The sequence below is a fragment of the Palaemon carinicauda genome, chromosome 35 (genome assembly GCF_036898095.1).
Source record: "Palaemon carinicauda isolate YSFRI2023 chromosome 35, ASM3689809v2, whole genome shotgun sequence".
Classification (NCBI taxonomy): Eukaryota; Metazoa; Arthropoda; class Malacostraca; order Decapoda; family Palaemonidae; genus Palaemon; species Palaemon carinicauda.
The window spans coordinates 65400962-65414333 of record NC_090759.1 but is presented as its reverse complement, the minus strand read 5'-3'; the positions used below and the strand labels follow the sequence as shown (position 1 = coordinate 65414333).

General features: G+C 34.8%; 1 protein-coding gene across 1 annotated transcript in view; it reads left to right on the top strand.

Annotated features, from left to right (window-relative positions):
• The window catches only part of LOC137627812 (histone-lysine N-methyltransferase 2A-like), a 66518-nt gene that overhangs the window by 20564 nt on the left and 32582 nt on the right, over nt 1–13372 (top strand). Inside the window, exons 8-9 of the mRNA XM_068359178.1 lie at nt 1027–1269; nt 10778–11005. Coding sequence (XP_068215279.1) covers nt 1027–1269; nt 10778–11005 — 471 coding nt within the window. The remainder of the gene's footprint in view (nt 1–1026; nt 1270–10777; nt 11006–13372) is intronic.

The following is a 13372-nucleotide window of genomic DNA, read 5'->3' as shown; positions in this document are numbered from 1 at the left end:
GTGAGCTCTGTACGACCATCCGGTTCCGAGATAGAAGACCAGCTAAGTCTTGAAGTTTTAGTTGGGAGCTGAACAGTTGCATCATGTTTCAGATGACGTGGTTCAGCAGAGAGTAGGCTCCGTCATTAACACATCTCTCTCTCTCTCTCTCTCTCTCTCTCTCTCTCGAGAGAGAGAGAGAGAGAGAGAGAGAGAGAGAGAGGGAGGGGAGAGAGGGAGGGGGGAGAGGGAGAGGGAGAGGGAGAGGGAGAGGGAGAGGGAGAGGGAGAGGGAGAGGGAGAGGGAGGAGAGAGAGAGAGAGAGAGGAGAGAGGAGAGAGAGAGAATCATTCATGTTAATTATTTCAAGATGAAATAGAGGGAGAGAGAGGGAGAGAGAGGGAGGAGAGAGGGAGGGAGAGAGAGGAGAGAGAGAGAGAGAGAGAGAGAGAGAATCATTCATGTTAATTATTTCAAGATGAAATATGTAAAAAAAAATTACCTTTTACTGCTCTTGTTTATAAAGTAATTGTCTCAATTTTGCGATTTGGAACTTGATTGTATCAGATGGCTTCCTCTTTACATACAGATCTACCATTTAAAAGGTAGATTGATAGATTGAATGCTCTAAATTACTTTAGTATATGAATATTTTATACAGAATTCACTTGAAAAGAGAGAACACTTCATCTCTGCTTTGGAACAATAATATTGTATTGTATAGGCTTGCTTAGATTCACTCTGCATTATTAGTGGTAGATTCTTTGGAAAAAAAAACTGAAAAGAAGGATATTGTTATATGATAGACAGACACATTAAAGAGGAATTTCGTCCTGCAAATAAAACTTGGTGAAACATCATTTTATCTAAAAGTTAAATGTCATAAAGAATTTTATTATTAAAAAGAAAACTTTTGGTCAATCCTTGGACAGTCAACTGAATTGGTGATATTAATGTTATATTTTTAATTGATTGATGAAAACATTCAAAATTCTAATGATCCTATGAAGAAATTTGGTACTCATTCTAATTTTATTTTTTTTTACAGCTCACTTTTTGTATTTGGTGCTGTGAGGGAGTCCATCCATTTTGCATGGAAGATGGTGAGGGTCCAGAGTCAGACACGGAGGAAATCTTGTGGATATGTCGTCGGTGCGCTGTCTGTCACGTCTGTGGTGCACCAGGGGCCGATTCCCTCTTGAGGTGCTCAGACTGCCGTAACTACTACCACATGGAGTGCCTTGGACCCTCTGCGCATAGCACCTGTCAACCATCTCCAGACCGTCCATGGGTAAGTTTACCATTCTTTAAATTTGTTTTTGTTGGGTTGATTCTTCCTGACACCTGTTTCCATTGTTGTTTTGCTACCAATCGGTTCTTTTTAGTTTGTGTGTTTTTTAAAGTTACCTCATAGTATGCAGTTTGCTCATCAAAATTTTAAAAGATTATAGTTGGAGGCTTCAGAAAATTTATGGTATATAGACTAATTATAGCATTGGGTGCTGGTGAAAAAACTAATTATAGTACTTATTGTTGTAGGGTTTTAGGAGCTTGACATTAATTTTTTGTTGTTGTCATTTGACTTTCACCGGAATATTTTTCTTGAGCAAATATTTATGGATGCTCGAGATTGGAAATTGTTCTTATATCAGAGATTAAAGTGAAATATTTGGGTAAAATACATTCTTAAGATGTAAGGTATTATGTAGATAGGAAAGGAGGGGGCATTGGCAAAGAAAACTTCATGTATACGAGGGCAGCCACAAACTCCATGAAATTATAGATGGATGGTGTGGGTGGGTGTTTTTTTTTTTTTTTTTTTTTTCTTTTTTAGAATTCTATGATTATAGAGTTATCAACAAGTAGAATATTGAATTGTTAAAGGATAGTGGGTCATTTAAATTTAAGGTACAACCGTATCCCAATCTAAAATCCATATAAGTTTTTCTGGTAGTCATTTAGTCTTGAATCGTGATATAGTTTGGCAGTACAGTTATAGGAATGCTGTTTTTTTATTTTATAGACTACTGACAATAATTGGGAATATTTAGTTTGTTATGGGCCTTAGAATATTTATGGTGAATTGTTAGGTCAGATATGATTCAAGTATTTTTTTCTTGAAAGTGGGTTGATGTTTTGAAAATTGGGGGTCTATTTATATTCTGAAAAATTAAGCTTATATAGTATCTCTCTCTTTCTCTGTCTCTCTCTCTCTCTCTCTCTCTCTCTCTCTCTCTCTCTTTATTGGTTATTGGGATGTTATAATTGTAATTGTTTGCGGATAACATCATCTCCTATTCCATAGTTTTTATATATATATATTTTACTGAGTTTTACATGCTTATTTTTTTTTTCATTTTGATGCTCTCTCTCTCTCTCTCTCTCTCTCTCTCTCTCTCGTTGGGATGTTGTAATTGTTTGCGGATAACATCATCTCCTTCTATTCCATAGTTTTTATATATATATATTTTACTGAGTTTTACATGCTTATTTTTTTTTTCATTTTGATGCTCTCTCTCTCTCTCTCTCTCTCTCTCTCTCTCTCTCTCATATATTGTATTTGTTTATGGATAACATTATTTCCTTTAATTATACTCATTATCTTCAATATTGGCCTGATTTGATTTTCACATTTTTATATTTTGTCATTTTATCACTTGTTTGAATATTTTTCTTGGGTAAGTTGGAAGAGTTAAGTAGGTAGTTTATTTGAAATAGCTAATATGAGATAAGTTGACCAGGCTACATTTCTAACTATTTATGTAATGTAGATAATCGGATACAAGGGGAGAATTTTTTAAAGAAGGAGGGGGGGTTATTAGAGTACTGTAATTAGTTTTCATTTCACTGGTCATGGGTAAGTATGGCATAAGCAGTTTATTCTTTTCTTCTTCTTCTTCTTTAGGTTCATGTACATTACAACAAGTAGCATTAGTGTTATAGAATGTGTTATGTTAGTCCTGCTTATTAATATACATAGAATTGGGTTATCACAAAATACAAATTTCCACCATTTTCCCCTTTTTATATCTGTATTTGCTATCTATATTTATACATATATCTTTGTGATTTGTTTTGGTGACTTTTTCCATATGCTGTAATTATACCTCTGTCCTATGTGATTACCCAAAGGTGCCATTTAGATATAAAGTTGTTACTATTACTTGACGGAGGCCACTTGCCATATCAATTGGTTCTTAAGTGATAACCTTGGAATACTGTATCTCGTAGTTTAAGTTTCACAGTAAAAGATATTAACTGTTTCCCTAATTTTAGCGCATGTCCGCTTGCAGTCAGTCGATTAGCTCTACACACCCATTTTACTTTAACAGAGAAGTTGCTTCTTTTAGTAAATTGTAAAATGGTGGAAAGAGACTTCAGAAATTGTGAAAGAAGAGATAAAGGATTTTTTTTTTATTGTGTTCGCATATGATCATCATCATCATCATCTGTGGATGGGTGACAAGAATGGCACCTCGGAAATCACATGGGATATTGGGGTACAGCTGTGTCTTGTGCACTCATGGCAGCTCAGTTTCTTGAAGATTGTCTTGAAATATTTTGAGATAAAAATCAGTAAAGGGTAAAAAAGAATCATCTAGACTTTTGCCCTTGCCTGTTTATATCCTTCCCTAATGGATGGGTTCCATATGTAATTAATTTGCTGAGCCTAAAAAAAATGCCATGGGAATTATATTATCTATTATGACACAAGGCTGAATTTCCCCCGTTATCCCTGTGTTTTCCAGGAGGCTGAGATGATGATTCACCTGAGGCATTCGTGGCCACACCAGGCCGTTTTGTACGATGCCCAGAGCTGCGGGGAGACTGGTTTGACCGATGCCGTAGTTATGCTCACTGAACTGGATGTGCTTAGGGAGGAAGAAGATGTCTTTGATGATGAATTTGATGAAGCTGACATACACTTCTTGCCTCTTGGGGATAATCAAGAGAGACAGGCAGAAAGAGAATTAAAATCCAGTGAAGACTTTGACTTGGATGATGCTATTTGCTTGGAGGATAGTATTATTGAAGTCTTTAGGAACGTAGATTTACATGAACCTCAACCTAGTTTGACAACTAATTTGCATGGGAAGGAATTGTTGACTCTTGCTACAGCTGATGAATATCTTTGTCTTGGATACAAGAAATTAATTAACTATGCTTCTAAAAAGGTAGAGATTTCATATTATAGGGTTATTGCAAATCATTCACAATGAACTTTTTGATACTTTGGGTTGTCCTACCTGGAAAGAGATGTTAAGAAAGGGATTGGTTGAAGAAAAGCCTTGTCCAATAAGAGAAGATTCAGAAACTGACACAGCCTCAGAAGGAGACAGTGAATCGGAGGGAAAGTGACTGGGATTGGGAGGATGTTCTAGAGTTTCGAAGGTTTGAGGCTGCTCAAGAAATGCAAGAGAGAGAAGAAAAGAGATTGGAAGAAGAGAGGAAAGAAAAGGAAAGAGATCGGCTATTAAGACTTGCCCGTCGAAAAGAGTTGGAAAAAGAAGGGAAATCCAAAGAGGCTGGCCCAGGACAAAAGCCTAAGAGTGTGATAATTGTGAAAAAGAAAAAAGAAAAGAGGTCGTCCTCCAGGAGTTTTAAATAAACCTCGCGATACCACATTTGATTTCATAGTACCTGTTGAGGGTTTTGACAAAGCACCATCCATAGATAATCAAGAAACTCCAAAACGAATCAGGTTGAGGCAGCCCAAGACCTGGGAGGAGTTTGACAAGCTATTCTTTATGAATTCTGCCAAGAAATGTAAAATTAAGACTGAGGACCTTGAGGAAGATGAAGAATTCATGAAAGAGGAATGGGAACAAAGTATTAAAGATAAAAAGAAGAAACCCAGAGTGCTTTTTTCAATGTCTATGACTTCCGAGAAAGTTAAGAGGAAGAAGAAATTAGCGAAGGGCAAGTTTAAAAGTCAAGGCAATGTTTAAAGCAAGTACAAAGATTTTGAAGAAGTTGAAAGGAGCAAGTTTGGAAGAAAAATTCCAAGAATTTGAAAGTTTTTAAAGGAAAATATAAGAAGCTGCTGAAGTCGCAAGACAAATCAAGAATAATTTTGAAAAAAGGAAGTCTTAAGAATAAGAAAGTCAATTGTGCAGATTCATCTGATTTGTCCAAAAGGAAAATATCAACTTACAAGGGGAAACAGGATCAGTCTATAAAAAGAGGGGAGAAAATCTACACTACAAAGTAAGTATAACCAGCATTTAAAAAGACCAAAAGGGAAGTTAAATAACACTGAAGAAAATGCAGAGAATTTAAATAATGTTGAAGAAGATAGTATTAGTGAAAAGGAAGACAGCAATGATGATGATAGTGACGATCTGGAGAGCATCTCTAGAGCTATACGGGAAATGGAAAATGAGAGAAATTTTTCTAAATTAGAAAATTCTATTTCGACAGAAGCTCAAGAACGTGGGAAACTTTGCCGTAAAGTTCAAGGAAAAGTAGGCAGTAATGCTTTGAATACTAGTGTTAAGAATAGGAAGAAAAATTTTACTGAAGTTACAAAAACCAAAGGCCTGAATAAAGACAAAAATCAGACTTGAAAAGATATTTGGCGAGACAAAACAAGATGATTATCCTGACAAAACTCAGGTCTTCTCTGACTTGGAGGATGCTTTAGAGGAAGATATGTCGGAGAATGATTTTGATCGTAATGGTGATAATTCAGAAGGTCCTGCAGATGAAGACGAAACTGACGCCAGAAGTGACAGTGCTTCTGTAACAAGTCAACCAAAAGAGTTTTCTATTCCAATTAGTACTAAAAAATCATCTAATTTACTAAGCAAATTAAGTAGTTCTGGGTAAACCTGAAGAGGAAAACAGCGACAAGGAGAATCTTCCAAGAATGAGAAAGTTTGATAAAACTTTAGAGGAAGAAGGAAGCGCTGGAATGACCGATCTTTGGAATGGTCTTAGTGACGAAGCTCTAGTAGTGGATAGTGGCAGTACTGATGTAAAATGTGTTAGTAATAATGAAACTGAGGATTTGAGTTCAGAGGAGACACCTGAAATTATTGTGAGGGAAAAGAAACGAAAGTTTGAAACCTTTTTAGAAGAATCTCTAGTAAAAAGTGACTTTGATCCAAAAGACAAAATCAGTAAGAAAGGGGGATCCTCTGTTGCAAATCTCAAAGGTGAGGAAGAAAACTCCAAGTTGCAGTGGAAGCTTAGCTTCGGGAAGGCGGCGTAGATCTGTTGGCCGTGCTTCGCTGTTGGCCAGCCAGAGAAAAGCCATGATGGATTATTGATTACAGTAATATTTAGTGTACAAGGGTTTTATCTGAATTATTTTTGTAATGTATGGTGTATATAACAAATGTATTATACTCTTGTTACCATATGTATATTTGTATAAATCAATGTACAGTATAGTATGTACAGTAGGAGTTCATGAGTGGATATTGCCTGAATGATATGGAAAAAGAGAGATAATGCTCAGGGATTTCAAGTTGAAAATAAACATTTGATTCATTATCATCTCCTTATAAATATTGTCTTCATTTAAATGAATGTTTTTGGGATTTCTTACTATTCATTTTGTAATTGGGTTTACAAGTTGATTTCATTTTATAACTGTTTACAAGTGGAGTTAATTTTTATAATGGTTTACAAGTGGAATTAATTTTGCAAATGGGTTTACAAGTTGATTTGATTTTATAACTCGGTTAACAAACCTAGTTCTGGGTTTACAAATTAGTTCATTTTGTAACTGATTTTTCAATAATTGGCTCTCTCTCTCTCTCTCTCTCTCTCTCTCTCTCTCCTCTCTCTCTCTCTCTCTCTTTTTTTTGGTGTGCCTTTTTTTTCTCTAAGCTACACCTCAGTGCTGAATGGCCTCCCTACCCCTAGTCCTAAATATGACATATATCCTGGTTTGAGAAGTGCCATAGAAGCTTTCAAAGATTGCACACAAAAGAAACATCTGGTATTACAAATTGAAGAGCTTCGTAATAAATTCTTTACAAGTAGTCCCAGGCTATTCAGTCAAAATACATTAAATTCAATCTCAGATTTTCAGTAGTGTAATGTTGTACTGTATGATTGAAAATTATTTGGGGTGGGGTTGTCATCTACTTTTTGATTATTTAATGAAGGTTTGCAGTTTCAATATTATTATTTGCTTGATTGACAGTCAGTTGTAAAATTGATCATCGAATAATAATGGAGATGAAATGAAAGAAATGTTACTGGAATATTCCTTGCGTATTGGATTAAAAGTAAGACCACATTATCTTTTTGATTTACACTTGTGTAACTATTTTGAGAGGATATTATTTGGGAAACGTAGTGTATTGAACAGCTGTTACTGTACTTGGTTTGATGAACAGGGCTAGTCTTTCACATGCCAATTATTATTAAGTGATAAATTGTGATATCCTCCATTGCCAGTGTTGAATTTTCTTCCTGTGTTCTGGCTTGAATAGGCAACCCTTCTCTCACACTTCCTCTGTTATTGACCAAAGGGATTGAAAAATTTGTAGTATTTACTATTTATGGAAGTTTTATTTTGCATAGGATGCAATTTTACCTAAGTAGTGCAGTTATGTTAAGTACATTTAGCACTGTACAGTATCAGTACTATGGTAATTGGTATGTAACTTATTGTAAACTTCTTATTAATCCTTTTTCAACATATTTCCTTCACGATTGCTTTGTACTACCATTTTATTTTTTAATATCCCAAGATCACGAATATTCTCGTGCATTGGAGGGGGTATGAGACACTGTAAGTGTAGTGATCATATTGTTAAAGGTTACCAAAGGTTTGCATGTGTTACTTGCAGCGTACTCCTCCCAAGAATGAGGTATTCCTCTTCTGAGTTCTTATTTCATAATTAATATTTGGCTTCATTAGCATAGTAATTACCCAGTTTATTCTTTTCAATCTTTAAGCATTTCTTGTGCTGTTGCAGAAAGGGAAATCATTTCCCTAGAACCGATCTCATTTGTTTTGAATGCGACAGAGTTGGTTATGTTTCTTTCCTATCAAGATGGTCTTTTATGGCAGAACTTGGCTGTTTGTAATTCCTTATTTTAGTGTATGACGTAATTCTGTGCTTATGTTTTCTACACTATTTGTTAGTTTAAACATTTAAACAATGAGAGCTCAACTATTTTTGAGTATGTTCATGTATACTTATTTATCAGATTTTACTACGTTTTACATATGCTGTTTATTTTTGTTAAATGTTTTACAAACAGCATGTCATTATTGTTCCATAATTACTTCAGGACATGCAAGTAACTTATGTCAACGACTCTGTAGGTTATGTAATGCATTTTAATGAATTGCATTTTTGTTTTTCATCTTACGTCCTTGCATTATTTTTATACCCTATCTCTCCCTCTGTTTTTCATCTCCAATTTGCTCCATTTCTCCATTTGTTTCAGCCATCATTCACTAATCTCCTTGCATTTTCTTATACCTTTGTAATCTCCCAACATCTTATCTGTTATTCTTCTCCATTCATATGTCACATACTTGCCCCCTGTCCTGACCTCCCTGGTCTTAGTGCGGTCTCTATGGTAGAAATTATATTAAATCCAAGTCTCTCTCTCTCTCTCTCTCTCTCTCTCTCTCTCTCTCTCTCTTTTATTTATTTTTATATTTTTCATTGTCCTCAATTTTCTTCTATACAGTACTTTTTAGTTTCCCCTTTCCCAAACTGTAGTTTGAATGATTTTACTACGCTGAAAGACAGATTTTCTCCCTCTTAAAACTGTTTGCCTGTAGTTAGTGTGTATTTTGTAAAATAATATCCTGTTGTACAATTTTACCAGTTTTGGTGTATCAGTGTGTTTGGTTGAAATTAAAGAACATGTGCTCTCATTCCCACAATTATTTTGTACTTTCTTTTTTTCCTATTTTTCTTGCAAATCAAGTTTGCAGAAGAAAATGGAACATTTTTAGAATACTTTTATTTGTGAAATCTTCCACATTTACATTTGAAAGCTGGTGATAATTGATGTATATATTGTATATTAATTGTAAATATTGAAAATAATTTTATTACTTTGGCGTTATTTGTTGATACTGATTGTATGTTGAGTCTTTGAGGTAAAAACATGAATTATGATTACATTTTTATTACATTTTAAGATCTGAGTAATGTTTCACTTTTGTTCTAGGCTTTAAAATGCAATAAACATACAAGGTTTTTTCATTGTTTAATTAAACATTTCTCCCCAAGATAGTTGGTTGATGTCCCACCTATTATGGAAGTCCATAGAAAATACCTCTGGTTCTTTGCTGTAGCATTATGAATTTTGTAGCTAGATTTATTTTTTACCCCCGGGGTATTTGGAAATTTCCAACCCTTAACCCCCAGGGGATTATTTTTTTCCAAGCACATTTTACAGTATATTTTATGTAAATTGCTCTAACAGCCTTAATTTTTTTCATAGAGGGGTCAGGTTGGTCTCATTCTCTTGGAAAATGCCTGAAATTTCTTAAAAAATTATCAAAAAATATGAAAAACTAATTTTTATAGCATTTTTTTGCAAGGACGTACCGGTACGTCCATGGGGGTAAAGGGATGGCTTGTGTGAAACGTACCAGTACGTCCTTTGGGGGTAAAAGGGTTATATGGTGCAAAATTTTTAAGTACATAGCATTGATAGATGAGGTCAATCTTAATAGCCTACATGTAATGGATTAGAGGTTCTTCATGATTTTTCTGCTGGTAGAAATTGCAAAAAATCTTTAATCTCTTCAAAGTTTATCCAAGTAATTCATTAAGACCAGTCACTTTTTTAGACAGTGTGGTTCATGTGAAAATGTAGACAGTCGTTATGCTGAGGAGTGTCATGAAATATGTACTTACACAAGGCAATAATCAAACATTAAGTAAATTCTTTATAGTTGTTTACTCCTACATTGCTGTGGTATCCACCTGGCTTCCCTCCCATTTGTACCACAGAATGCTGTGTATTCTAGACCTTCCCATACAAGTTGAATTGATAAATGAAGTTTCCATGGCCGAGTGTGTGTGGGGTAATGTTTATAATACTCAGAAGTGGTTTAAACTATAAATATTGCAGCTTAGATTCTATTAATTCTGCCATTTGTAGGAAATATTCCCAAATCTTGAAAATTTAACCCCAGTTCTACTTTATAAAGTATTAAGATACTAACCTGTTATTTATGCATGCCTCATCTCTTTATCTTCCATAAGTAAGGTTAACATGTTCACTAGAATAATAATTTGATCATGTAATTAGTCAGATTGTACAGTTTGTGTTGAACCAGCTCCACAGTAGTACCGCCTTGATGGTCTGGTTAAACCACTACACTATTTTAACAAGTTTATGAAGACTACAAAGCTCCACCAAGACTGAGCTATTCACTCACAAAAAGGTAGTTTCTCTCCCCCAGAGAGTCGTTTGAAATCCAATCCCTTGCCAGTCACAAGACCCACCTTTGGTAAAATTTTTGTAACTGGTTGTAGTCACCCTTGATGTAGGTAACTGTGGTCCATAGAAAAATAATTGTAGAGATGAATGCCAAACTATTACAAGTTGCTTTTATGGACCTAGCTTAGATGGTTTTACCAAACTTTTATGAAAGGTGACTTGTAGTCTTGTCCAGGGGGTGTTAGATTTACTATACAGTACTGTAGATTGTTAATTAAAATTGTATATTGTTAAAAATTGAGTTTTTTAATTTTTTCATTGCATTGTATATTTGACTGATGATAGTAGAGGTCATTATCTTTTTTGTTTGTGTGTACTTGTGTTTTAATAACTTTCATTTTTATTTCTTTCCTCTTTTTCAGAAATGTGTGGGTTGCACTCGATGCAGTAGTTGTGGCAATCCAAATGTCTCGCAGTGGTTGAGTACTTACAATAAAATTACTCCCATTAAAGCCAAGTCACCAGGTGAAGATCATACTCTTCCAAATACGGAGCTGGCATTATGTGATCGCTGTGTAGCACTTAGGGAGCAAGGCAACTATTGTCCCCTCTGTAATGGCTGCTACGAAGATGACGATTATGATTCTAAGGTAAATTTCAATTCGTGCGTCTTTTCAATTTTGAGCTTGGAAATTTCTCTTAATATGATCCTTTAATTATTATGAGGTGTTGAATACCATTTGTTTTTCAGGGCACTTGTAAGAATATTGCAAAATTAACAAGAAGCTCCCCTTGACATGGCTAACAAGATTAGTTTGCCAATTGTTTTGAAGCTTTGTTTATTACTTAAAGCCTTTTTGACTTCAATTCCATAATCATATATAGAAGGGGTTTATTTGTTTTGTTGGTTGGTTTATTTCATCTTGTTTACAGGTGTAGGAAGTATGACAAACATCCTTTTGGGGGGGCTATTATCTTGTTTATAACTACATACTGTTGTCTCATATACAATTTACACTTACACTAATAACTATAAGGTTATTGAACTTTATCGTAATTATGAGGTCTCTTGAGTTGTATATTAATAGAGATGATAATAAGGGAAGAGTTGTATAGGTTTGAGGCTGGTTTAGTTGATAGTTAACAAAGAATGATTAGGTGGGTAATTCATGTTTTTGTGGAACTTGAGCACCTTTCAGCTACTGTATTATATTAATAGTACGGTAAATGATTTACTTTGAATTTTTTTCAACATTTTGCTATTTGGCTCGTCTTGAATGAAACTACCAGTTGAGATAAAGAAGTCAAGAGATTTGATGTATTATATAATGGTGCTAAATCATGGTGATGCTTGTAAAGCTATACTGATTGATTAATGAAGCCATATTTGTTTTCATTTTTGGATTTTTTTTTGGATGTCCACATGATTTTATGATAGAGGAAAAATTATTGATTGGTGGTTAGTGCCGTTAGTTTAACTCGAGTCTTTTCATCATGCCCTTTGCCCCTAGCTGCACTTGCTTTTTAGCCTCCAACTATACCTTCATTTCTTCTTTTCATTCTCCCGGCACTGTCCAACTTCTTTTAACATTTACTTCGTAGTTCAAGTGAAAGGTTTTCCCTTTAGTTGCATCTTGGTGCTGAATGCCCTCATTGGCCCCAGATCAGGGTCATATAGCCCATTCATAAATTCAATCCAATACTAACTTGTGATAATGATTTAGACCATCGTTGGAAGATAACGAAAAGCAAGGAGGAAGGGAGTGTCATACAAAGTTATGCCATGCTCGGTAGAGGTTTTTTAAGCTTCATCATGAGTTACTAGAAGTTCATGGATGTAAGCAGTATGTGCATGATATTATTTTCATTAAATTTGTTTCCTATTAATACAAAAAAAAATTACTTAACAATGATAGTCTACATTTAGACGGGGCCAATCCATCTAACCACCGACCCTTGCACAAGTGCTTGTACTGTTTATAGGGTTTGTGTTGGCCATGTTCTCAGAAATGTACTCAAGTCCTTATGGTCAGGATCTGCTGTTCTCATCTCATTTGTTACAAAATAGTAGTTTGAGACAACTGTCTCCTGTTTCTAGATTAGTAGGCCTTGTCCAAAGATTTGTAAATGGAGGAGGTGAAAAGTGGGTAAAGTTGGTCAGGTGTGTTAGAAGAAACCTAATGTGAAGAACTTTACCACTGTCCACTTTGTGAGGCATAAAGTTTTTAATAAACAGTTCTTCCTGCTGTAGTTCATGGGATATTATGCAAGAATAAAGTTGAAATATGGTTCACAAATTTGTTTTTGGAATATTGATTCATTGTCGGATTTAAACCAAGTACAATTTGGCAGTTTATTAAATGCCATTAAATGATCTTTTACAGGCTTATTACAGACATCCATGTATCACTTCATTGTGCTGTTGCACGAATCATGTATCTTTTTCAGCAGTTTAATTTTATGCTTTTGTGGTTGTGTTTTTTAGGATTAGTTTATTATTTCTATAAACAGCACTTGGTCTTCATAATGCTTTCGTCTCTGAAAGTTTGGGATATCGACATAACTCCTTAAGATTAAGAAAATCCTTATTTACTTTCCTTGCCATAAATACGCTAATGCTTCTGGTAAAACGGTGAGAGCACCATCTAACAATAATAACATGCTGCTTGTGTTGTATTGCTTCTTCAGTCCAAAAGTCAACCGTGAGGCATAACGACCGGTGCGCTGCAGCTCCAGGTGCTGGGTTTGTAGTGAAGTTGTTGTTAAGTAACCTTGTGAATTTAATTGGTTGGTTTTTGTAAAATAAATGTTTAGCCGAGTGATTTAAATTTTTCTTTTTATGAAAGTAATTAAGTGAGGAAGTAATTTTTGCTATGTCATATGGGGTTTAGAGTACCCAAAAGTCCAGACAGAAGATAAAACAAGGATGTTATTGATTTCATTATGGGGAACTAAATGCCAAATCTCTTTCCTTCACTGACTGCTCACCACTTTTCAAAGTGAGGTTTTTAGAAATA